Source organism: Polyodon spathula, chromosome 3 (assembly GCF_017654505.1).
Source record: "Polyodon spathula isolate WHYD16114869_AA chromosome 3, ASM1765450v1, whole genome shotgun sequence".
NCBI classification, from domain to species: Eukaryota; Metazoa; Chordata; class Actinopteri; order Acipenseriformes; family Polyodontidae; genus Polyodon; species Polyodon spathula.
In genome coordinates this window covers 93261796-93289584 of record NC_054536.1, presented here as the reverse complement: position 1 = coordinate 93289584, position 27789 = coordinate 93261796, and the positions used below count along the sequence as shown (strand labels likewise).

The 27789-nt window shown below is 37.6% G+C and overlaps 1 protein-coding gene across 1 annotated transcript in view; it reads right to left on the bottom strand.

Annotated features, from left to right (window-relative positions):
* Positions 1 to 27789, bottom strand: part of tg (thyroglobulin) — a 109234-nt gene that overhangs the window by 53468 nt on the left and 27977 nt on the right. The window contains exons 21-41 of the mRNA XM_041242650.1: positions 26964 to 27113; positions 25989 to 26159; positions 25041 to 25163; positions 24791 to 24906; positions 23077 to 23185; positions 21166 to 21363; positions 20773 to 20943; positions 20423 to 20509; positions 19968 to 20051; positions 19713 to 19850; positions 19328 to 19501; positions 15847 to 15958; positions 15379 to 15458; positions 14018 to 14161; positions 12858 to 12923; positions 7523 to 7657; positions 6179 to 6343; positions 4984 to 5188; positions 4477 to 4574; positions 3494 to 3646; positions 84 to 280 (exon numbers count right to left, since the gene is read on the bottom strand). Coding sequence (XP_041098584.1) covers positions 84 to 280; positions 3494 to 3646; positions 4477 to 4574; positions 4984 to 5188; positions 6179 to 6343; positions 7523 to 7657; positions 12858 to 12923; positions 14018 to 14161; positions 15379 to 15458; positions 15847 to 15958; positions 19328 to 19501; positions 19713 to 19850; positions 19968 to 20051; positions 20423 to 20509; positions 20773 to 20943; positions 21166 to 21363; positions 23077 to 23185; positions 24791 to 24906; positions 25041 to 25163; positions 25989 to 26159; positions 26964 to 27113 — 2876 coding nt within the window. The remainder of the gene's footprint in view (positions 1 to 83; positions 281 to 3493; positions 3647 to 4476; positions 4575 to 4983; positions 5189 to 6178; positions 6344 to 7522; positions 7658 to 12857; positions 12924 to 14017; positions 14162 to 15378; positions 15459 to 15846; positions 15959 to 19327; positions 19502 to 19712; positions 19851 to 19967; positions 20052 to 20422; positions 20510 to 20772; positions 20944 to 21165; positions 21364 to 23076; positions 23186 to 24790; positions 24907 to 25040; positions 25164 to 25988; positions 26160 to 26963; positions 27114 to 27789) is intronic.

Genomic DNA, 27789 nt, shown 5'->3' with positions numbered 1-27789 from the left:
AAATATCCTCAATGACAACAGTAAACCAATTGGAAAATGTGTTTTTTATCCTGGCATGACAATGAAAAGACAGCATCTCTTACCATTAGCAGGGCTCTTTGGAAGAGGCCGTCACTGACTGGGGAGATCAGATGCACACTGGCAATGTCAGCTCCACTCCGGTCTGCTGCCATCGTCACCTGCTTAGGATCGCCACCAAAACTGGCAATGTTCTTCTGAACCCACTTGAGTGCAGCCGTCTGATCTTGAAGGCCATAGTTCCCACTCAATGCTTTTGAAGCTAAAACAGAAATAATAAATACAATTAATACAGAACCACAGTCCTGTTAACACTTAGACTCACCATATAGGATTTAATAAAAGTCAATGGGGCATACATCTGATTGTTGGTCTAGACTGTAAATACTGTCACTTTAAATATATAAAACAGATAAAAAGAAGATCAGCATGTGTTTACATATACATAGTTTTTGTTCTTTTTATGTGAAATCTATTTTATTTGTGTGTTAATGAGAAGAAATACATATGCTGTACAGAAAAATAACAATAAATCCAACACTGTTTCCCCCGTTCTTTATTAGTCAGACTTGAAGAGATGGAAACCAAAATCATGTCGTAGAAAATTAGTAGGGTGGGTTTTATGTTTTGTATTGTACAGCTAAGACCAAAGGTTTTGTATCACCGTATAGAATTGACTAATTTTGCTTCATAAAGTCAAATTAAATCTGCTGATCAATGTTACATTAGCATATTTAATTACATACTGCTTTGTGGTTTCCATATACGTAACAAAAAATTGATAAATTAATAAACTTGACACTGCAAAATTGAAAATGAAATACGGTACTACTATTATGGCTTCCAGTACACTTCTGAGATATCATTTTGCAGTTTCTTTGATAAAATAAAAGATTTAAATTATGTTCATATAGTTGTTGTTTTTTAATTATGTCTCAATCCTAAAATTCTATGTGATGAAAAAATTTTGGCTCTTGCCACCTCAGGGGGATCTACGAATGCATGTACTGTATTGTGTACAGCTTTGGTCAAAGGTTTTGCATCACCCTACATAATGAACTAATGTTGCTTCATAAAGTCGAATGAAACCTGCTGAAAAATGCTATATTAACATATTGAATTACATACCTTACATACATAGTACATGTGACATTTGATTACATGATGTTCAGAAAAGAGCTAAATTATGGTGCTAGTTTTTTTTTTTTTTTTAATTATGTCTCAACCCTAAAATTCTAGCTGATGCAAGACTGTTGGCCACAGCTGTACAGTATGCAAAAAGGTGTGTGTGTTTTTGCCTAAAAAATATGGCCGCACAGATGCAATAGAAATGCAGTTGAAATGACTAGTCAGCAGTGAGCTATGTGTACTGTTTGGTGTTCTTAAGTAACACGCTGCATCTTTCAGATTCCAGGGTGACCATTATTATTATTTTTTTTTAATGGGCATATTTTTATATTGTAAGCATACATTTGCAGCACTTCTTGATGATTCCCATTAAAGGTATTATTGTTTTTTTTTTTCCTTTGATTCCAATGGAATATGAAACCTATTAACTTCTGAACCCTATATGACCTATTTCAATTCATTAAAAAAATAAAATATATCTGAAACAAAAACTCCTTCAATACAAAGTGAATTGCTGGAAATGCATGCCTTGCACTGGATTCAGTGCATGGTACACCCGGGCAGTGTTTTTTTTTAATGAGTTCTGTTATGACTGTTGCTAAGTCTTGTACCACTTTGAAGAGACCTGTTGTATCTCTCTTCTCTTACTCTCTAGGTAGTGAGAGGTCTTTGATAGGAGTTTGCAGTAAAAGAAAAAAAAGAAAACTAAAACAACCATAAAACAGATCAAATGCTATCTGTCATCTGCCTCTGGGGAATCATTTATCTGGTTCCTTGAATTTGATGGTTTAACACTCCACATGTCAACCATTTAGCTTGGCTGACAGCCTGCTCTGATAGACTGACGCAATCAGCCAGTATCTCTCCATCTTAAACCTCACTGAAACTGTGTCTGCCAAAGGGATACGAATTCCCTTCCTCTCCCTTCATCAGATAAATGCTTTTCCATGCAACCAGCTCAGGGCAAAAACAGTAATATTTCCATGGTTTATATAAAATGGCCAGAAACATAAATGAACCAGTTTGTCCTAAATACCCTCTCAAATATATATTGGAGGGGGTGGTTGATCTTTTTAAAATAAGAAAAAAAAAGCACCACAAGCACACAACTTCAACAAACAACAGGATGTATGGTGCTAGCTTAAGTTATTGCCACAGTGACATTTCCGTATAAGGCTGACGTTACTCAACTATTAAGAACTGTATGGTGAGCCATTTCAACATTTCAAAATAGAATTGCTGATATGCAAAATCAAAGTGCCATAGAAGTGAACCTCGTCGCTGTGTATGAGTCTAGTCTAGGATTATCAGAGCAGCCTGCGCATGACTAATGTGCAGAAGCGTGCAGCGCTACTACCATAGGGTGCTATCAAGTCACAGTGCCAGCAACAATAAATAATACAAGACCGCACTGGCAGGAAAACAATCATAGCTCGGAATAAAAAAGAGAGATCTTCATAACATATTGCCCTATTATTATGAATCTGAAAAAGTCCCACTGGAAACAATAAGCAATATAGAGTCATAAAATAGAAAGCTCCTCAAATTAAAATTCCACACACTGTATCAAATACTTACTAGTGCTCTTCTTCGTTTTGTTGAAAGTTGATTTTTAAACAGAATGGTGATGGATTATTATTACTTATTTAATTTTTTAACCTATCCAGGGTCTATTGAGGGTATTACTTACTCATTTTACTAATGCATTGCTTTCAGAGGAAATCTCTAGTTTCTCATCTGAATGTCATATTGCAGCAAGCCATAGTCGAAATAAAAACAGTTTTTTTTTTTTTTTTAATTTAGCATTTATGCTGACATAACATTGAGATGGGAAACTATAATCATTTTCCAATGACAGTTTAAGCAAAAATCGAAACAATTATGGTTGTATTAAAAAACGTAATATTTCAGTGCAACAGTTCCAGAACAAAACAGCTTACTAATGCACGCTGTCTTTTAATAAGTGTCAACACAACAAAAACCCAACAAAACTGTATTCTAAAGCAGTGGTCAATAAACTATAGTTTAATACAATTCTACAACATTCATAAAACCACCACTGGAATATGGATTCCAAATCCTATTGTCATGTCACTAACACAGTAAAATTTCAAAAACCCAATACGGCAGGATGGTTGATTTCTTTGAAGCAGCACATACAGTTACTGGCATTTTTTAAAGCGTGCACAAGTATGTCATTTCTTTATGCCCTCAGTTTGTAGTTACCAGTTAAATACATTATTGTAAGGAACAGTGGTTTTGCCAATTTTATAAAATACTATAATTAGTTTTTTTGGTTCCCTCCCTAGCTATCACAGTGCCTGTCACTGTTGATAGTGAGGCTTACCTGTGCTAAAGAATCCAAATGCTCCAACTCTGAAATTCACAGTCACAACAATAATATTGCCAACCGCAGCAAGGTAGGATCCACCCATCAAGCTCTGTCCATCACTGGGCTGTCCTGCAGGGTTGTGGAAGAACACGAGGACAGAAGCATTCCCTCTCTGTAACAGATACCAATAACCTCATGAACAATGAAATCAAATAACATGAAATCAAATAATGACACAGCAGTGAATGGAGTAATGAACAATTAGTCACACGTTAAATAGGAACCTCAACTTATCAATTAGGTATATTGTTAAAAAGCTCCACACTTAATTAGAGGTATTCACTATTTTCAGTTAACATTAAAACTATAAACACATAGCACAAGATTCTCAAAATCTTTTAATCCAAATTGTTATTTGCACTTGTTCTCAAAGGTACAATGCCAGCTACAACTATAAAACTAAAGACAAACATCTTAAGACTATTAAGACTACTGTATTATTGTCATTTTCCCTAAAGTGTACAAATGAAGATTTGAAGTTAGCCATTCTATACTGTACAAAGGATGTTTTATACATCAATATAGCAATTTCTAGTCTCTCCAGGTGTGCAACTCACCTAAGGAGTTTTTCTCGTCCAGCTGGTCACGAGAACACTATGCAAAGCTTAGGCAAGACCCGCTTTAGGCATAGTTCATATAGCAGTGTGTTGTGCCATTTGCGCGAGTAACTGTTCTCTACTCTTGTTAAATGAAGTATCATCGCTTTACTGGTCTGTTATTGAAAGATGAATCTCATTCACACTAAATAACTGCACAGGAGCATCACTGAACTGCATCGATCAGAGTCGTCACACCAATGCATATTTAAAGCTCGTTTTAACACATTTTCATTAAAACTCTTGCTGTTTGGATGATTTACTGAAGCTAGATACAGGAAAACATTAGTTAAGTTTACATTTTTTTAAAGCTCTGTTTCATTCTTAGATAAATTGAAAGACTTACAATGCCCTTGGGGACAAGCACATTCAAATACAGGCAGTCTTCCTGTGCATCAGGAATCTGGTCTTTCCCATCACCCGGTTGTAAACAGCTGGGCCTGAAATTCACACATGCTTTCTATCAAAAATGACTCATAGCCTCTTTATTAAACAGCCATTCCAAACCACCAAAATCTAAATTCTATGTCACAAGATTTATATGCTTACCAAGGCTTTCAAAATATGATAACTCATGGCAAAACTTCAGTGATGTATGATACTATTTGTATTAACAACATTAAAAAACTTTTATTCTAAAACCCATGTTCTTGCTATATTGTGTAGACCATTACTTAATTGAATAAGACCTTAAAAACAAGTTTACACTCACAGCCCATTCCTATTTTACCCATTAATTGCTTTAACATTAACACGTAGAAACAATCAGGCTCTGCATGGTGTCAATTAACTGCAACCGAGCAATCTGATTGGTTACACATTTTTAAATGGTGCATATTAACTCTCTACCGAGTGTAAGTGGCATTCCATGACCCTGTCCACTCAGGTGGCTGTGGGGAATTGAAGCGATTGGATGCTGTTGGAGGTGCAGCATATGGGATACCCAGGAAGTGACTGACTGTTTTCCAGTCAGACCCAATGGAGGTCAGCCGGGCTTCTCCATGCAGGACACCGTGTGACAGGATGAACACAGATGTCAAGGCAGGCTCAGAATCTGGAAAAGAGCACATCACTTTACACTTGTAGTTTTATTTTGTTTAAACCTCTCAGTCCTCAATTCTTTAGTGTTAAGTGCCAAAGTTAATACGTTCTAAAGCAGGCTTCATGCTAATTAGCACATCAAACCACTGTTTGACAAGAGCCACTAACATTTTTACAAATGGAATTTCAACTTGGCATTATTTGTGCATTGATATCTTCAAGCAGTTTAATGATAGTTTTCTAAAACCATGAAGTAAACCTTTTCAGAGCAGTATTGTCTAGCAGGAAATCTATCACTACAGAAACTGACAAAGACAAACTAGAATTGTTTTTGTTCTCAATAGCTTTCCATTAATTCTTTGTTAAATGAAACTCAAGCAGTTTGGCAATAAATCAACTGTCACATTTGATATTCTTCATTTGTTGTAGAAAAAAAAGTTACTATAATTCACTGCATAAACATTTACAGCACGTGACCTTCTGTGCTGCGGTTACACCAGTCTGAGGTACAAACTAAGTATACACAGTAATCAAATGTGCTGCATATAAATAAGAGACAAAAATGTCCACTTGGTCTTTAGATTTTATGTTCCTACATGAAACAATATGTACTGACATGGACTAATAAAAAATGTATAGCTCATACATTTTTTTTTTTTACTTGTAAAAACATGAAGAAAAAAAATCACAGAATGGTGCGCTAGTCGGCACACGAGTGTCCAAGTGCATCTTGCTGTCAGACACTTGATAGATTATTATACAGAGGTTAAGCCAATCATGGACAATATATAAAAGCTAGCAGTGCATCAAAATTAATTAATACTGTTAAAAGTGAGTAAATCTACAGAATAACTTTTTTTTTTCACTTGGCAGCAATTCACTTGCAAACAATCACATAAAGATGAATGGAAAACAGAAAGTATTGATTAGAGGAAGCCAGGTTTGCCAATTTAAGGTCATTCTGATGCAGTTTCTTCCTGCCCAGTAAATTCCCAGTACAAACCCTTTCTGCGGTACACTAGATGGCCGGGCTCCTTCAGCAGCAGCCTACACTCCTGTCCTTGTGGGCCTGGAGTACAGGTGTGTGTATCAGGGTACAGAATACATCTCACAGCGTCCGGCCTGACTTCCATTGAGACTGTGGCACAAGACTGGCTAGCTGTGCAGGCTGAGGGAAATAACAGCACAAAACATGATCAAATCTGACCACCTTCTGGTGTCTCACTCCCAGACACACATGCTGTTGATTATCCTGGTACTAACTGCTCTGGGAGCATCCCTGCTTTGAATTGCCCTGTGCTTGGGGCTTGTGTTTTAATACAATACAATTCAATATAATTCACATTTCTATAGCGCCTTTCATCAAAAGATCCCAAAGCCCTTCACAGTTTGTCAAGATAGAACAATTAAAAACCATTAATAAAAGCGGAATTAAAGAAAGACACTCTGATAGCAAAAGCGAGGATTAAGGTTTAGGATAAAATTGTGATTTAAGGAGCATCCAGTTAAGGCTCTCCACATGGAGTGCAAGATGAGCCCTATAGCCTGGAGGTCACCGGTTCGAGTCCGGGGGGGGTGGTGGCTTAGGTCGGCCAGGGTGTACTCAGCTCACCGCGCACCAGCAAACCCTATGGTCTAGCCGTGCACCTGCGGGCTTGCCTGTAAGCTACCCAGAGCTACATTGTCCTCCGACGCTGTAGCTCTGAGGTGGCTGCATGGTGAGCCTGCATTGTGTAAAGAAGCGGGCAGCTGACGGCACACACTTCAGAGGGCAGCGTGTGTTGTTCTTCGCCCCTCCCGAGTCAGTGCAGGGATGATAGCAATGAGCTGAGGCTAAAAATAAGGGACATTCTAAATTGGGAGAAAATAATAAAAATAAATTTAAAAAAAATTGTGATTTAAGGTTAGGATTACATTTTTCTGAATATGCTTCTCCTGTAAGTGTAAAACATTCCTGGAGCATTTGGCTGGGGGCAGATCAACAATGTGCCCCTCACACACACAAATATTTTATCATCTCATATTAAAGACAAATTCCTTTGCATTAATTCTTAGCTCTACAATTTAGAAAATATTGCATGCATCACACAGAATTAGCAACATTCATTTTACAAACCAGGACTGTACATATAAGTTCTGAGTTTCTTAGATTTTACAATAAAGCAGTCTTGAATCTTTTAGGGTTGGCACAGCAGTTGCTTCTGTTTCATTTGAGGACATTGAATTAGGTTACTACAGTTTGCAAGTCATTTTTTAACATTAAGTTAACATATTGCACAAATACATCTGTATTGGATTTATATAGATGATTAAGTGAGTGACTAGTTGTATAATACTAGGACCTTACCTGACAAGCACCAATCTCTGGTGCCATTGAAGTCTTCAGAAATGTCCCTGCTTATGTGCACAGTGTCATACTTAGAGAGTGACGGGTCAGTGATAACCGAAGATGCATCCAGGATCTCCCAGTTACTTTGGATCACTGTAAACAGAAGGAAATGCAAGGTGTAATTCCTAGTTCGCTTCAGACTGCTACCTTGGAGATTTGTTATAAGAGTGCTGTAAGTTGAATGTCCTTGTACAGGACCTTAGGTATGGTAGCACTTGCTGGAGATCACTTTCAACATGACTATTGCCACCCAAATGCAATCCTGCTGATGTACTGTGTAGCTACTGGTCAGCTGTACTGTTTAAAGTGTAGTTAATCTGATAGTCAGATCAAACATGCTGTATGATTAAAGCTTCAGGAAATTCACTATCTTAATATTGATTTCAGCTATTGTCAGTCAGGAATCAGAAGACCCACGTGCCAACTACGGAGCACCAAGAGTATAGAACAAAAAAAAAAAAAAAAAAACAGATCCACGAGATCATGAGTTTGAACCCCAATGATACCAGTAACTTACAGTAACTTTATTAAAGCCATGTCTTTCTTTGTCCCTCTATAACTAATTGATTTAGCTAATTTGGAATTTAAAAAGAACAAGGAAAAAATAAGCATATTATCTGTTACCTTTCAAAAGTCATGTGCATTGTACAACAGCAGTATCACTGTAGAAAAGAGCATGCGTCTCAATTTTGTAGCATGTTCAATAACTAACACCGAAACAACACAAACACAGTCTTGTTCCTGCTAATGAATAATGACAGATCTACGGTTACAGATGGTGCCCAAACTTCTGGTGTTTTCATTTCTCAGTGCTGAAGTGCTTGTCCTGTATTTCAGTGGGATAAATTACACCAGAAATGGCTAGCAGTTAGGAGGAAACCAGATGTCTTTTACAACAACTGCAATTTTTTTTGCATTGTACTTAGAATCTGTTCCATATCAGCCCTGTGCTATATCAGCCTTGCTTTATTTGTTCTGTGTTTTAATCCTGTCCATCACACCATTTTGGAAACCATTCACGATCAAAACAAATGTCTGCCCCCCTTTCCAAGCCGTTAATTCTGGCTTCAATCACAATGTTTAATGAAGGATTATCTCTGCTCCATCACAATGTTTAATAAAGGATTCTCTCTGCCTGAATCAGCATTCAAGGTCTATGTGAATACAAGCCGTCAAATCATACACCCTCGCCCTGTATATGAGACCCTTCTGATCACAGAATTCACCCGCTGGGTCCTGGAGAAGGAAATAATTACTTACTTGACATGTATTTATTTACATAGGTATTAAAACTGAAAAAAAATATTCATGCAAAAGTACTAATGCTTTAGATAATGCTACATGTTCACCACAGCCGCCAATGTTGACGTCAGATAATATGTGTAAATAGCCTGTGTGCTATTTTTATTCTCAGTGGTAAAGAACATCCTTTCCCTGCAGCCGCACAGGAACAAACACAAGGGTAGATGTAACTATTTTATTTTTAGTCAGAAATCAAACTGAAAGGATTCACCATTCTTAGATATGTGAGCGTGGGAGCAGCAGTTTGAAAGCAAGTTAAAAGAAAAAAGGAACAGAACCTGAGAACAGCACGCTCTTATTAGAGTCCAAACAGGGACCCTCCTCTCCTATCACAGTTAATGATCTCTGACAAGACATTTCATGATGGTGCTCTGGTGAACCTTTGTGGCAAAGTTCACTTAGCGACCATCTGCAATGTTTTGATAATTGGGTTGAAGATTCAGAGTGCTCCAGATAAATTAAACGCTATATGGTCATGATAAAAATAACTCTAGCTAAAAGTACTTAAAAACAGCCATATCTATGTGGGTTTTTTTAAGGTCAGCAAACTGTTTCGCTCTATAACTATCAGTAGTTGTTAACTGCAGTATCATTTTAAAGTTCCAGCACCTCCATTGTTCTACTTTGTTGGACCTAAAATTTCGAGGGTAGCTCTGTGCTCTTTCCCTGGGAGTTTCATCGGCACTTGTGTTAGATGAATGTTGTATTGGGATACAGTCAGACATGTTTTTATTGCAGGCCTTTACTGTATGAGTGAAGTTGTTGTTTTTTCTAAACCTGTGTGCATGCATGTGGGGCATTGTAATAATCATTGTGGATTTTAAAAGTTCCTCTAAGGGCAAGGTGACAATGTCGTAAACCATTATCTGGTAATCAGTACCATATGTTTCAGTTCAATCCCCAAATGCAATTATTGCATCTTGATGGTTGATGTCCATATAAATCAGTGAAAGGAAGATTAACCTGACCAAGTTTGAAGCTCTGAGTCACTTTTTTCCATAATAAATTGGATTCTGTTAGAAACTTAATTCTGCCAAAAAGAACCTGGATGTTAATTTGACCATAGAAAATGGTCTTGCTATATTTTTCCAAGACTTAACATGGGGCCAATTTTTCAAAATAAGCCAGCGCAGTATTGTGCTTGTGTGTATGGGGTTGTCGTGCCACTCAATAATGATAATAACAGACCACCATTACAAAGCACTTTACACGATACGAAACTAGGGTGTGTGAACTATGCATCGGTTGCAGAGTCACTTACAACGCCTCACCCGAAAGACGGAGGACAAGGAGGTTAAGTGACTTGCTCTGGGTCACACAGTGAGTCAGTTGTTGAGGACCTCCTAGTTACAAGCCTGTTTCTTTAACCACTGGACCACACAGCCTCCTGAAGTTACTATTGTGTCTTCGCAAGTATAGGAATGAAAGTAGATAGACCTTGGTCTGTATATACTTTTTGAGTTTTAGGTGGGAATGAATATAACAATTATCATTATGTTGTGATCTACTTATTTGGGATTGGGTTAGTTTATAGGAAGGGTTATATTTAGTGATTTTAACATTGATACATAGGTAGAGAAAAAAACAATATCTGAGATGTGTTGTGTCCATGGTATGGGCATGAGAGAGTAAGTCGTCCAACAAAAGTTATCTATATCATTTTGAGGAATCCTTCAGGCATGTCTGGATGAATCATGTACAGACGTAAACCAAATGCCAGGTATTATCACTTTCCCATGTGCTCCCTCTTATAAATTACCAAGTTAAGTATAATCCCACCTGAATGACTACTAATTTACATGGTTCTTTAAGAGGAATTTAGGTAGTATCAATGAGGATGTACGGCTGTGAAAAAACACCTGGCCTGTACTGCCATTTGCATCAATTATATAGCAACACTCTCAAACAAAACATTGCTGCATTCATGTAAGGATGTATTCAAAACTGTCTCTTGTTAAAGTCTGTACAACTATAAAACATCTGTTTTAAAAGAAAAAAAATGTTACACATATGACCCATGTTTGTTATGTCTTAGTTGTGTAGAAATAACCAGGGACGATACACTCATAACCAAACAGGGACAAGAATAGGAACTAGGCTTATGCTGCTCAGTGTAATTACTGGAAATGTCACCAGTTTTGCGTGAATAAGGCAAAGCACATCTTTTATTCTATAATTGCCTGCAAGACTTTAGAAAAGTGAATGTGCCGATATCTCAGCAGCTTGAAGAAAGCCTCAGAAAACTTTACTTTTTTTATTGATAAAATGCTGTAACCTGAGGGATAATCTGTCCACCTACTTATGTGTTTTTATTTAGAAAGTTATAAAATTACCCCAATTCCCACCCATGAGTTTAGAACATTGGGCATTAAATTTAATTAAACTGAAACATTGAAGTCTCATTGTGTAACTGGCATGCCCAGATTATGAACCACTTTTAAATTCTACAGTTAGTGACAAAAGTAATAATTTCTGGCAATGTATTTGTCCTGCAGTCAAAACTATTGAGAGGTCTTTGAAGTAGCAACAAGATACAGATTCTGTGACATCTGTAATGGAATCGAACAGAAAATGTTTGGTTATTATCATAACCTTGTTTCTCTGAAATAGTAATGTTACCATTAACATATGGGTAAGTACCTCCTAAAGACCCAAATCCTGTATAGCTGCTTGGCGAGCCAGTGGAACAGTCATGCCCTGCCTCTACTCTTGAGGATCACTTGATAGACCTGACACTACTTGTTAGGGCAGGAAGGCAATAGACGCCTCAACTGGAGGAAATTGGGCCAGGCCCAGCTTCTCCGCATCATGCACCCTATACAGGATGACCAATGACCGGGAAACAGCAGGAGGTGTTGCCAGACAGTCCCATGAAGACTGGATTTCAAAAAGAAAATCTGGGTAACTGGAGGGGATATGGGAGAGGCGGTAGGCTCATCGTCGAAAATCGACTGCCTTGTTTCCCCTACGGTAGACCAGGGCACATGCAATGTTGCAATGGCGTTCTTGATTAGTGATGTAAGCTATGCTGACAGGGAGAGTTTAACCGTAGGGGATAAGATGTACGACTCCACGTCTTCAGATGGGAACGCCAGCTCCTGTTCGTCCATCTCATTAGAGGCGGCGATGGACAGTATGTCCGCCTGTGGCCAGTCTGCGTTCGCAGGGGCAGATGGGGCAGGTGACGTTGAACTTTCCTGCATTAACTCTGTGAGTAGAGTTCCTTGATGAGAAACAGCTGCCTTATATGTAAAACTACCAATTTATTGTCTCAATTAAAAATAGCACACTTTAACTATATTCATATTTAGATCACGTGTACCATGATACCAGCAACTAAGATACAGTTCAAAAAAATATTTGCAAAAAAACAAACAAAAATATTTTTTAAACATAACTTCAGGTGTGTTGTTTCCTCGTCATGCTATAGGTAGTGAACCTACCTACTGTACATTATGTCACTCACCTGCAACTTTAAACCGTTTTGTTCAGAATACAATGAGAGAGTTTATGGACCAGAAGCATTTGTATTGTTATAGTTTCACAATGATAACACCTGACAAGTTTCCAGATATGACAATAATGTCAAGAAATACCTAGTGTAAACATGACCGTGAGAGACATTTACCCAGTCAAAGAGGAAACAAAACAGAAAAACAAAAACAAAGGTACATGCTAATAATGTAGTCTTGTTTATTCTAGTTTCTTCAGCATTAGAGATATGCTGTAACATGTTAAACACTTTAAACTCTACACTGTGGCCTGGACTTGGTGAATGTTTATTTTTATTTTGACAATCAGTACTATTGCACAAATACAACAACATGCTGCTGGGAACCTACATGTTAAGACTTTGAAAACTGGAGCTGAAAACACTGCTACTGTATATAGGGGAGTGCAGTGCATGTACATTGTATGTACAGTAACAGTAGTTCAGAGAAATTATTTCTCTTTGTAGGAGATAATAAGAATATTGAAACAGATGGCTTACGGTTCTGTGATGCAGCAGGAAGATGGAAAGGTGGGCACATACTGGGGTTTTGATTCCACTGGTTTACTAAAAATAAAATAGTGATGTCATTACTCGGCCTTAATAGGGGCATCAAGGTAAATTAAAACAGGGCAACATGTAAACAACATTGCATAAAAGAGTTTGCATCTGGTTGGTTCATTAAAAAAAAAAAAAAAAAAAAAAAAAAAAAAAAATTAAATTATTATTATTACATATTTTCAAAAATAATAGCTTGTATTCATGTACTTCAAGTTTCCAAATACAGTAAATGAATTGGATGTGTAAAGGGTGGAATATGAGGAGCATCCCTCTTGTTTACCCTTTTCCAGACATGTTGTAATGTGTTTGTCTTGTGATCTACTGTATAGTGCAATGTCTAACCCCAAATCAATGGGGTAAAGATTGTTTACCTTCTTAATTAATTTTACAAACAATAGGGGTGTATCTGCTGTATCTCACTTCAGCCCACATTTGTTTGCAAATAAAAACTAAAACATGGTTTGTTTTCATAATAAAAATGTTCTAGACTAAATGAAAAACAGTGTGAGAGGAATGGCTAAGAATTTAAACAACCACAAAGCAAGCTGAAGGAAATGGGCAGTATTAGTAATCTGAATTAAAAGGAATATGTTATTTTTTTCTTTTAAGAAAATGTCTGCACCTGGAAGAGAAACACAGCTGCTGCTACAGGACACAAAAACCAACAATTTCTGCATTTGTACAAAAAGCTTTTACATATGCCAGCCAAGACACCCAGAATGCTTTGCTGTCTAGTCGCATACAGGACCCCTGATGAAGTTTCCTGTATATCTGATTTAAATGAAATGAAATACATTTTTCTATTATTATTATTAGTTATCAATATCACTTAATTCTTTGCTAAGTGACAGCAGCAAGGGGCAGTCCCAAACACAATTTGAGTCATACTAGTGTCACTCAAGAGGAAGCATATCAGGAACCAAGGGTACAGGCATGATTAATGTCACGTACTTCTAAAATGAGCCCTGAGATTTATTTACAACCCATCAACAGCTACACTGTACTGTACTTAGTATGGGGGTACAGTATACCAGAACAGCACTGCTATTGTATTTTACGTGTATGCTGCTGGTGATATATACTTTACTGTAAAGACATACCTGGCTTCTGATACCAGCCGAACGGGTAGACTTCAGTCTCTGTTTTGGATGTTTCACAGTCACTGACCCGCCAGCTGGTCTGTGCCTCCTCACTGCAGGTCTGAATTCCCACACTATTCATAGTCAAGCAGAGCACCTCTTTACCTAGCATGAAAAAAAGGAATTCATGCTTTGAAATGTATGTGAGGCAACACAGATACTATGCTCTTAAAACTTTGGGATGGAAAGTCACATATTACAGAATCAGACACAGACAAGACACAGTAAAGGCACAATGCACTGTACTAGTGTAACTGAATATCCAGCAAAGCATCATGTGCTGTACTAGTGTAACTGAATATCCAGCAAGACACAATGTGCTGTACTAGTGTAACTGAATATCCAGCAAGACACAATGTGCTGTACTAGTGTAACTGAATATCCAGCAAGGCACAATGTGCTGTACTAGTGTAACTGAATATCCAGCAAAGCATCATGTGCTGTACTAGTGTAACTGAATATCCAGCAAGGCACAATGTGCTGTACTAGTGTAACTGAATATCCAGCAAGACACAATGTGCTGTACTAGTGTAACTGAATATCCAGCAAGGCACAATGTGCTGTACTAGTGTAACTGAATATCCAGCAAGGCACAATGTGCTGTACTAGTGTAACTGAATATCCAGCAAGGTACAATGTGCTGTACTAGTGTAGGACAGATTATAGCTAGAAAAGATGGTCCATTTGTTTTTGCAAGGCATTGTTTATTCAAACTATTTTGAAATAAAATAAACTCTCTAATCCCAAAGGCTTAGAATCGCACCCTTGTTTTCACAGTTATCACAATAGCTAAAGCACCACAGGATGCTGTTTAGAGGCAGTTTAGACTGATTATATCTTAGTACTGGGCCGTGTTTAATGCCGTCTTTATCACGCACTAGGCTGTTCAAGAGAAAATTGGGAAGCACTTCCCAGAAATCTATTACAGTACCACTTAAAGTATTTTATATTTATTGATTGCACACATTTCCAAAGAAGCACTATGCTGACAAACTTTTAACATAATGAAATCCATATTTTGTTATAAAAAGATGAGGCATTAAGAGCTTGGCATTTGCTTATTTTATTTGAATACTATTGTTTTATTCACCCGGTCAGATCAGAGGTGTGCAAGCCTACCTGCTTAACTGGTTGCCTAGCAATGAGTCTCCTGTTCCGTGTCCCAGCTGCACACAGCCGCGCAAGAACCAGAGACGGGGCTGTCCCTGTCACAGGGAGTCATGACATCGTCTCTGCTCGGTCTGATCAGCAGAGATGGCTATTCAGCTTTAGCCAACTGTTTTCTCTACTCTAGCAATGAATAAAACCCGAAGTACTCTTACCAGGGGACTGGGCATCCCTGACGAATCCAAACCCTTTACAGCAAGAATCTTCATCACAAAGACGCTCACACTCGAAAAACCTAGAAAATGGCACAATACTTCAGGGACTCAGCTTCGTTGAGAGTTTTAAAGTTTATTATTATTATTATTATTATTATTATTATTATTATTATAATAATAATAATAATAATAATAATAATAATAATAATAATAATAATAATAATAATAATAATAATCTTTTTTCTATCTTTCTGAACACTAAACAGTTTATTAATCTGTGCTGCATTTCTATATAATACTTTCACATATAAAAAAACAACACTTTCTACATGTTTTTCAAAGTGGGAAAAATAAAGGCCTCGGTTTTTTTTTTTTTTTTTTTTTTTTTTTTTAAACAGTTAGACAGTAGGTCCCTTGTGGGAGTGACAGTCCCCCTGTGATAGTCACCCCTGAATCAGGCTGTCTTACCCCTCTGTAATTGCCCTGCCAGTTTGGTTAACTCTGTTCCGTACTGAATATGCTAGCAGCTTTTTGAATGGCAGCCGGCTGTAGAAGTTCTTCACACTTCCGGTCAGTAAAACTGTAAAAGCAAAAGCAGAAGACATGTAATGCTTTTTGTCAGGATTGTACTGTACCTAAGCTTGGAATTACTTGTGTTTTAAAGTTTTTTTGCCATTAAACTTTCATGATCCGAGGGTAAATGCAATCTTTATACACCGCTGTGTAGTAAACCAAACCATATGCTTTTTTTCCCATATGAAAGACTTCTGATTCTGCCAGGTAGCAGACATACACTAATTGCAACTCTGACAGACTTCTAATACGTTTACAACATTTACTCTTTTTTAAAAGAATGTTAATGTTACAAAAGGTGAGATAGAAAAAAAAAAACATTTCAGAGTGCTTAAGAGACACTGGTAATATTACTTAACTGGCTTGTTCTAGTTTTGTAAAATGACCAGGTTATTTTCCCCTTTCCCAAAATTGGAGACACAGTAATTACAGGCTGGGGTAGCTGCCGCTGCAGTAAGTCTTTGTGTCTTTCTGCACAGCTGTTGTCTTTTTGTTGCAGCAGCAGGGAAAGGGTTAAAAAACAATGAGTGAGCAGCTTCCAAAACCAATCTGAGGATTTTTCTAAGAGTGAACCTGAACAAACCTGAACAGTAAAAAAAAAAGTAACACAGATTAATTTACACCAGACATCCTGAACCTGCTAATCATGAATTAAACAAAGAAATAAAAACTCCACTGATATTTCTCAGTCTTTTGTACCCCCAGCCTGCCTTTTAAAATAATTACAAACAGATCTTTGACTCAGTTAAAGCACATATCAATTGCTGGCTCAGCAGCTTTTGTATTGAGCATTTACAATGAAAAAGCACAGTACACCTGTACCATAGTTTTTCCAGTGTGTGTTATTCCACTAATAATAACTGTTAACTTGGTTGTTCTGTACCTCTTGTTGCTAAGTTAAATATGAGATTTCTGGCGTCCAAGTCAAATAACCTGAATTGAAACCCAGTTTTACAACATCTTCGTCTGGGTATGAATTTGATACAGTAGCACTGCACTCCACAAACACCAGAGTGCAATTACATAGCTACAACATTACTGGAGGAGTTCAGTTGTCTAATATTACATTTGGGTTTATTGTGCAAACAATGGGCATGGTAAAGTGCATTATTGCCTCACAAAAGGATGCAAGGCTTCTAGACTGAGTACACCCATGTAACTTCGTGGATGCAATGCTACCAGACTGAGTATACCCATGTAACTTCGTGGATGCAATGCTACTAGACTGAGTATACCCATGTAACTTTGTGGATGCAATGCTGCCAGACTGAGAATTCCCATGTAACTTTGTACAGTACTCTCTGCAGTTGTATTTCATATGGTGTACCAGGTATTATTTCTGTTTTCTTGTCTTTTATTTTTATTTGGGATGGGATGAGTCAATGGAGAAGCTATTTAGTAATGCTCTGTGTTACTATATTTCAAACAAGCTTGCCTACTGGCTACCAACTGTGCAAAGGGTTTCTGTCTAGGACTCCCTTTATGTTAATAGGGTTTTGTTTTCCACCTGGCCTCACAGCCAGCACGTCTGGGCAGATTTGAGCCTTGTAAAACATAATTAACCCTCCCCTACCCAAATAAATTTAAACTGTTTTCTTTGTTTTTTCTTATATAAATGTTTGTCAGTTTATGCTCATAAACATACTGTATGCATTTTGTTTCATTTGGTATATTTTAACGCCTAACAAGAAAAACATACTTATTATGATTGAATAAAACTCTATATGGACATTTAAAGGCATAGCTCAACTTTTTTTTATTTCAATTTTCATCTTCTGTCACAGCTTTCAGGTTGTCAGGTTTGAAAATCTTTTTTTTTTTCTCTACTGTGATTTGCATTACACACAACACACAAATGAAAGCACAACAGTTCCAATTGAAAGAAACACACATTAAACATGACAGTGCCGTACTGTACGTGCAGTAGCTGAAGATGCTGTCTGCAGACCACATGGAACCACAGTTTCATGCCTCATTTCAAGGACCACACCTCCACTGTCACAGTGGATGAAGTATGTCCTAGCTATCCCTTAACGTGTTTTACACAGCAGGGGCAAGTGTTGCTGATGTATTCACTTGGCTAAACCTGGTACTAAATATCTACAAAGCTTTAATATACTCTACTGTAGATTTTATGTTTTAGGTGTTTAATTGGAAATGTTGAATAAATCCATATAGGAAGAGATTTACTATTTTTTTTTTTTTTTAGGAGTCCTGAAAAAAAAAAAAAGTAATGTCAGTGCAGAGCAGAAACCATACATATGGTCACAGTGTAAAGTCAATACACTTCACATGACCACAGGCTACATCATCCATAACTGTACACGCTCAATCATCAACTGAGGTAAAAACTATAAGAAAAATAGTCAAAACATGTGTCTTCATTTCAGCTCTTTCTTTATAGTATTACCTCAGACTACTGGTGTCTCCATGCTCTTGTGAACCTAATGTACGTCTTAAATCTAAAACACACCAGTGAACCACTTTGCAATGCAAACCTCATTTCACTAAGAAGAAAACGAAAACTCCACTCAAACATTTTCATCCATAAATCCCAAGGTTGCAGACCTCATGTAATCAACACTGCTCTTGAAATAAACTGTTAGATTTTAAATTATACACAATGGCTTGTTTTTCCAGTAATAAGTGCATAATTATCACAGCTATCTAAACTAAAATGTGTTCTGTAATGTGGGCTTCTGTGCCATCATTAATTACCCTAAAGTGTTTGATTACAGCTGAATAAAGCTCTCTGCCAATGACATGTCATTCTGTATTGTATTATCATTGGGGTTTCCAATGGAATTGGCTACATCTTTTTGTTTGTCATATTTTCACAGTTAACATAACAGCTTTGCAATTTGGAGAAGATGTAAATACACAGTTACACTCTTCACACAGTACCTCACACATTCCTAGCGGAAGCTCAAGGTCCCACCTTATCTTCGCACCGTATGTCAGCACATACTGTCAGAAATCACGTTGGAACCTCACGGGATGCCTAGGTCCCAGTCTGAGGTTGTGTTTAAAAATATTCAAAACATTTTGTTTTGTCCTGTTCTCATGTATAATCAATATAGGAGGTTATTCTTCAGTGCGACAAATTCAGGACTGAAAGGGTTAAACAGCTTTTCACCTTGACATTGTATTCCCTACTCTTTCATGACAAATAAACATGAGAAATGTACGATATTAAATTAGCTCTCTTCTTGTTTTTTAAACTGTATCTACAAGCTCTTTACATGGCTATTATAAGATAAAACAGCTGTAATGCCTGCCAACCACTGAGTGTCAAGAGGAGGATGGAAAATTCCTAGCACTGAAACAGTGCCTCTTGGGAAGCGAACATCAGGTACAATGATTTCTGAAGACTCACTTTTCTTTCTGTGGACAGTCTGAGGAGCTACAGGCAGCACCAGGCTGCAAGCTTGTCGGGCTGTCTTATCGTATGCGCCACAGGCCTGGGTGTCTGGATACAGAGTGCAGGTGAAATGCAGAGTGGCGTTGTCCTGCAAATCTGTGACCTTACACAACTCTTCTTCTTCACAACCTGAATACACAGAACCAAAGAAAGGAAAAGAAAACTACGAATATGAAACAGGTACACACCCACAAACTAATGTAAGTATTTTTCCCAGGGCGTTGTTATGGATCAGCGACATACTTTCTACAGTTCTTGCAAAGATCCTGAGCTGGAGTAAAAGATGCAGTATAAGGAATGGCTGTTGCCTAAACAGACAAGTAGGAATGCAGAGTCTTACGTCTGAGGCACCAAGTCTGCGCCTGTTCAGCTGAATACTCGCTCTTAAAGATCCAGTAGTGATGGCTTGGAACTGCTTGCGATGGGTCCACTCGAATAGAGCTGCTGTCCACTAAGGTGAAGGCTTCCTTTACAGCATCTAATTTATAAGAAGGTAACATACTGTTAATGCCTTTCAGGACCTGGGACCACAAACACCATGTCACTGGAAAAAAGAAAGGGAGACATTCAAACTCATTCATTTAAATCATTTTACCTGACAACACTATGCTTCTCTGGTCTTGAAGCACAATACTGGAACATTCCGGGGCTGATTTAGGGCGAACATGCATGTTGGAGTCTGGAACACAAGCCAATGATAACATCAACATTTCTCAAGATGTCATGTGATAAAAATGGGTAAACATGTGTGATCAGGGTGCTGTAAATCAGATACCATTACCAACAGAGGAAGCTAACTTACCATAAAGACATGACAAAAGACTGGCATCAAAAAATAATTGTATAATGATGTACTGTATTGTAATGTATTTAGAATTACGGAGAATTTCACTGTACAGCTGCTCATTGTATATTCCTCTACTGTGAGAGTACAAGTATCTTTATTGCAACTAAATCAACACCTTTCACAAATACTACATTATTCATAAACAAGTTATCCCAACAAAAGATCTAAAAAACAAATAACAAAAGAACAAAAAGGTTTTTTACCCTCCCACAGATAAACACGTTGAAAGCTGATAAGAGATGCCTGGTAATCTGAATTGTTCTTGCTAGATGGCGGTAAGTGTGCATCAGCTGTGTGAAAGAAAGTCATCATTAACAATTAAAATGAAGACTTCAAATTTAGTATTCATAGATGCAGAGCAAATATCTTTTTTAATCTGACGCTAAGCAGATGCAGAGGTTGATCTAAGGACAGTATTGATCATTATCCAAACTCATCTGTTTAATTTTGGGTTAACATGAATAAATTAATCAGTCATGTAAAAGCAGGTCAAGTCAGAATGTCCACTTTGCTCCACTATGATAAAATAAAGAATGATATTGTATGTTCTTACTAAGAGTGAAGTTCTGCCCTCCTAGGCTAAATGTAAATAGTTTCTGCTGCTTGCTATATTTTATTCCTCCTGCACAAACTCCAGCATCGCCACGCCGAGAAGCATCCCTCCAGTCCTGCTCATTGCAGAGAAGCACATCTGGAGAGCTCAGGAGTCCACACATGGCAGTGCCTGGAAAAATAACAACGGTTCAAAATCACCTGCCTTTAAATTTCTATCAGATTGTCAATATAATCTTATTTAGAAGCTGACATTCAGTTAATGGCTTTGAAATATTACGGTCTTATATGTGTTTTAGAACACCCAATGACAGCACAGCATCAATATGTATATATACTGTGCGTGTGTCAATATAAAAGACATAGTAATTTGAGCCATTAGGTAAAGCTCTACCTCCATTTAGAACATTCTGGTTCAGCATGAAGCCATCACAACAGGTCTCCTGGTTACAGACGTCTCGGCAGAAGCGATACACGTCTATCAAAGCCGCTCCCCCTGCAGTGAAAACCACTGCCCGGTACACCCCAGCAGCTGCCTTCTGAAAAGCTGTCCTCTTCAATATTTTCTGGGACCCAGTTGTGAATTCGTGACCTTAGACAGAAAGAGGGAAGATATATTATCAGAGCTCAGCCAAGGGGCACAGATGAGTCCAAAAATAACCAACTGACTGCCAGAACCATGGTATGTTCCTCGTTCTGTGCAATGGGGTTTAGGCATCGCTGCATCCACTGTTTTGAATATAAACATTCCTTCTCAGCAGACATTTCCTTGGACTTTCTGATGAGAAGTCTCACTGAAACTATTTTTTAAAGAAATAAACTCTTGATCAGTGACTGGAAGGTGGATGATTGCCATCAATGGGCTATAAATTAAACTAGAGCAATACAGATTATTTTTGTTTTTGAAGTACTCTTGGATATGTAATGGACAGTGCTCTGTTGGTGAAATAAGATGAGGTGAGGTTAAAAGCTCTAAAACCACAAATGCAAAGGATCCTATGTAAAAGAAATTGGAATATTAATGCTTGGAATGGATAAGCAAATTAGCAAGCCCATGTGCATTGAAGTGGAAGAAAAGTTAAATGGTACAAGCAGCAACAGTGAAGAGAGGCTTATTTTAATTACGCTGCAGCTGCAGTTTCAGTGACGCTCGCTTCACTGTAACAGCCACTGTATAGCGCTGCGAATCACTTAAATAATAGTAAGCGACTGTGGAGTTTTCATGAACACGTTTACTTTTCTGCCTAGGGCATCCTTCAAGTTTGATGATTTTCTAAAGGGCCTCTATTTTCCTGTTACAACTGTGTCTCCTGTTAGCCACTTCGTCTAAGGCAAGCTATTAAACTGAACTTCAAACGTTCCCATTTTTTAACAAGGAGCTGGAACACAGATGCAAAGCTGCTGCGTAAGCGACTGTGTAAAGCTGCGCTTATGCTGAACTGAAAAGACTATAAGCTATAAGTTATCACTATTAATTATTCCAAATGACCTTTATTGTGAGTTCTTATCCATTTTCACATGGAAATTCCTGGGTTTAAACCCCAAATCTGGTCTAACGAAGCATATTGAAGTACTGATTTATACCAAGAAAAAACAGAACTTTACAGTGAATATTTACATTTGTGTAAATAGTAAATTGGTTTTAGTGCAATATGAGGTTGTCTTTTTACATAAAGGCTATATATACATTAAGTAATGAAGATACACAAATGCATGCGCTTGTGGGTCAAAATTACCTCTGATATTTACCCAGAAAACTGGGAGCTAAATTGTTTGCTATAACTTTTTTAAATAAACACTGGTACATGTACATACTATTTGATAAGATACAGTAATAAGTGAAGGAGTAATCACTACATAATTCATCTTATATTGAGGATACATTGCAAAAGCAGAAACATCCACAAATATAAATTACAATCAAGAACATACTCATGCAATTAGCCAGAAGTGTGAGTAAAGCTGTATCTGTTAACATGTAAGAAACTAACACACTGACACTAAAACTATATGTTACTTAAGGATTACTTCCTTAATCCAGGTAGTGTGGTTTGTCCACATTATGTAAATGAACTAAAGCCTTATTCAGTGCCATTGTTTAATTGCTGAAATGATGTTCTCCTGTACTTTACTGTATGAAGCAAATCTGTACTGCTGTGTAGCTGGATTGGGGCCTGCATTGCAGCATGAACAAGACTGTTCAAGGAGAGAAGAGAACAAGGCTCAGCCAGTCAGATGCGTTCTTTAATAAGAGAGTTCTCTTGTGTAAAGAGCAGTTCCCTGATGGTATGGTTAGATTACTCACCTTTCTTTCTGTATACTGCAAAGCCTTGCCCACCATTACTTTGTACTTTCAGAGAACAGGTGAGGTTCTCAAAAGTGTCTGCCTCAGAGTTGCCAAGAAAACCTTTGGACTGAAAATGAGAATAGTGCATTGCTTATAAGATTTTGGGATAGAGATATTTACTGTTTCAGTACAGATATAAAAGGACCACAGCTTGCAACAGGTTGGTTTTCTGAGCTCTGTTGCATTCTGTGATGTGTATGGAATGGGGAAGCCTGCTCAGTCCCGGCGATTAGGATTCTCCAGACAAGCTCAAAGCAGCTTAAAGAAGATATGGGCACCTTGAAACAGGTAATAAAGCAAAGAACCATAGAGTCATTCACAGTGTTAGCAAATAGCAGAAAATAGGAATGGAAATGTCAAAATAAATACATCAATATTCCATGAGGAATAAAATTGTTTTAAAATATACTAATTACTGTACCTACTCAGAACAATAGCTGAACTGCACTGTGGCGTAGCAGCCTGGGCAAGGCAGGTCTGTGCCCTTTGAAATGCAAGACCCAGACACAGAACTGCATTTTCCACATTTTATACAAATCACAAATAACAAAACAAACAAAGCACAGGAACAAAACAAAGGTTTCAACGAAATTCTACAAATACAACTTTAAAATAAACACCATACCACACCCAAACTGTGGCTTTCCGGGGCACACTTTCTTGCTTCACTTTTTCTCCCTTTTTCTCTAGTTTTGCTCTCCACTCTGCACTCACTCTCTTCTCCTACATAAACAAACCTAATTTGTACCCTTGTATACCATATGGCCAAGGACTTGATTGATTCCGTCAATCATCTAATCACCACCTGGCCACATTCCACTCGTTTCCATTCTCTCTCTCAATCAAACAATTAATCATTCACTCTAACAATCAAACCATGTGACTGTGCAAACGGTGGCCATCTTCATTACAGACTGTCCATTCACCAAGATAGTCACCAGCCAGCAAACTCTCTCTCACAGCGGAGCGGTGACAAAATTCTGCTCACTGTTCATAATATCCTCTGCTCCACTCATAAATTAATTCCACTCCACTGCTTGCTAGTCCCGCTCCGCTCCCTCGCTCCAGACAAAATAGACAGCCTCCGCTCACATTGTATTAAATTATATATTTAATAAAATAAAGAAAGGAATACTATTTAACCATTCTTATTATAATCATATACCTTGACCCAAGTAAAAATAAATAAATAAATAAATAAATCTCTAGCTATGATCAGCAAAGAAAAAATGCCAACATACAGTGTTCAGAGAAGTTATCTCATTCAATTCAAAGACGCCTTATCATTATTATTGATTTGTACTGAAAAAATGCATACATTGAAAGAGTGTAGAAAATATAAACTGTGTTCACAGAGCTGTATTAGGGCGTAACCGTAGAACTGTATAAGAACAATATAGGGTATGTAATAACCGCAGATAGATGGACACACTCCATATACAATTGGCTCACTCCACTGCCCGATCTGCTCCACTCACACTCTCTGCTCACACACTATACTCTGTCACATGCTCCTAAGTTATTTCTTGCTAGATTTACAGACATTAGTCTGCCTGTGCACTTGCTGCAAAATAGGGGCCAGATTGTACAGTATAAAAAAGCTTTTGTTCACAATTAGAAGATTTCATAAAACAAAAATCAAACAAAAAAGAAATACAAAAGTTTGCATTACCTTTCCAGAGGTTGTGCATACAACATTTGTTTCAGCTGAACTATACATGTTGCAATGAGCCACAGTTCCTTCACCGTATACAGTCAGATAATCACAAGTCACATTATCTGCGCAGTCTGTAAAGCAAACACAAACGAGTTTGATATTTTGGACATATGATTTTTTGAAAGCAATCATTTTTTTTTCCAGAGAACCCAATTACATTCAATTTATTTATTTAGTTTTTCTTAGTAAATGACTAATTACCCACCTGAGATACACTGCATTAGCAGGTTTTGGAGATCCGAATTTGATGTTTCTGATCCAATCACTACGGCATCAGCAGCATCTAGCATCCACTGAGATTGAGGAACATCTTCAAATTTCTGTAATACTGTATAAAGTGTATATCAGTAACATGCTTCCCTGTGTAGACCTGGCTTTAGGTATTTTCTTCCACTAAAGGAGCAATCACCTAGACTTAGATCTAGAAACTCTCTTTATAAAGAAGTGTCTCCTGCCCTCCCCTCATGATAACCTCAACAGCCTTTGTTCTGTAATTTAGATAAAGGAGAGGGCACTTAATGGCGTGACTGCTGCCAAGGGTATTAAAATGATATTATAAACCAAACCAATGCATCACTGAGGCTGCTTGAAATGTATGTCTGTCTGAGAATATGCAACTTTTAGTATGTTTATACTTTTGAGTTAGCTTTTCTTGACCTCGCCTTCTTTACAAGAAGCTCTGTAACACCTCTCTGTAGTATAGGAGTCTGATTGCCTATGCTTTTGTCTTTTACTAGAGTGGTTTCTTGTTAAAAGTTGTTGAAGGACTTGTGGGTGGGGGGTATAAGGTAGCCGCTGTGTAGACTATACTGATCCTCTTTATTTTATTTTGTTTGCTTTCTTTTGTAAGACTAATTGCAAGAGCACATTCCTGTGTGGTAGACTGCTGTAATGTGTACAGTGCTCATCATAGAAACTATGAACCTACAGTACAATATCGTGCATCATAGATTCCAAGGTATCAGCACTCCTTGGTCTCAATCAGTCTTATGATACAGGAATAAGGTGTTCAGAGGTTTTACAAGATATCCGAGAGCAGTAAACAGAGTATATAACTATTTTAAATGTTCTGCAGTGTCTGCAACATGGATATGGTATACTATGCAATAGTATATTGGCCTGTTTCTAATTGGCATAAAATAAAAACATATACCATTGCACTGAGAATCTGTAAGAGGTTTAACAGCTTCGGTCCAGTTTAGCTTCTCCCCATTGTCAGTCACACAGAACCACTTCTCTGAGACGGCATCCCTCTGACTCTCTTTGTACTGTCCTTTTTCATTGCATTCCAAGCCTCCTCTGCTGGCCTGGCATGCTGTAACACCTACAACACCAACGACAACCACAGCAAAGAAAAAAGAACACAGGCTGGTTTTCCCGATGACACGCAAAGCATCTTCTCTTGTAATCAATGTGAAATAGACACTCTCATGATTTACAATGGCTTTGTGTTCAGTGGAAGCCCCCAGTCATTCTACATGAATAGAACTAATACCATACTGGACAACAACTCCTACCAGGGTAATGATATGAAATGTTTCATTTTCATCAGTCAATGAAAAAGACCTACTTGTATGTAACTTCCATGTTCACGCGCCACTTTCAATCAAATTCTCAATTAGAACCGTAAAATGAGGAGTACATTCAAATCCACCTGACCACACTGCCTCACATTTTTTTAAATGAGGAGTACATTCAAATCCACCTGACCACACTGTCTCACATTTTTTAAAATGAGAAGTACATTCAAATCCACCTGACCACACTGCCTCACATATTTCAAACTAGCACTCATATCTATCTATCTATTTATCTATCTATCTATCTATACATAGTAGCTTTCGAGTTGAGGTGAGAGAAACAGTATCTATAGAACTATGGGTAATCAAGATATACAAACTTCAGCATTACAAGAGCCAATCAAATTGCGTGAAAGTCGCCAAAAGGCTTCTACATTCAGTCAGTGTGTGTGTGTGTGTGTGTATATATATATATATACACACACAGAGTATATCTATCTATCTATCTATCGATCTATCTATTATCTATGTAAGTACGCATAAGAGAGCACTTCTACTGCAAGATTGAGCTGGTAAATATTCTCAAGGTCCAGAGAGTTATTACTTACAGTGTGTGACTTTGAAAGCTCCTCTGGAGACAGTAGTTCTGCCTGCAGGACACTCGATACAGGAGCCACTTCCTTCCCGGTCCTGATAGGAACCATGTGGGCATGGGAAGCACACATCGCTGCTGGCAGAGGTGCCTGCTGGACAGATTGCTGCAAGCAGAACAAATACATGGCATGCATGAGAAGAAACATGCTGTCAGCTACATTAGGGATCAGAAGACAAGCTGTGTGCCATCGTATTACCACATTAGGCCTAGACAAATTCACACGAAAGCACTTTTGAACTCACTAGCATAGTCAGAAAAAAAGACTTTATAAAAATATGACACCAACACTACCCATGCTGGCAAAACACAGGCTGAAATTTGGTCATAGTGGATATGAATTGGAATCAATTATAAATACATACAAATTATCAAATTAAAAATAATCAAGAACAATTTATTTTCTTAAATAACAGCTATTCCGATTTGGATCTAAAAACTTAATTCAGTGAGTTCATTGCAGTCTAAAACTGGTGTCACTCTGATCAATATTATGGTATCAGTCTAGTAAGACACATAGTAGTACTTCACTACACCAGCACTAAGTACTTTTAAAATGACCTCATTTATTCACCAGCACGAGGTGAATGAAAGCACTTCCAAATATATTCATTTCAAATAATCTTTCTCTGAATTGTGTTACTTTTTTGTCAGGCAAAAGCTCTAGACTGTATGATTTCCATTGCATGAGAGTAGGTGTTAAAACTTCATGCTGATATTAGACTCAGCTTTTGCCAAGATAAGCACCAAATAAGACATAGCTTCTTTTAATGTAAAGTAAT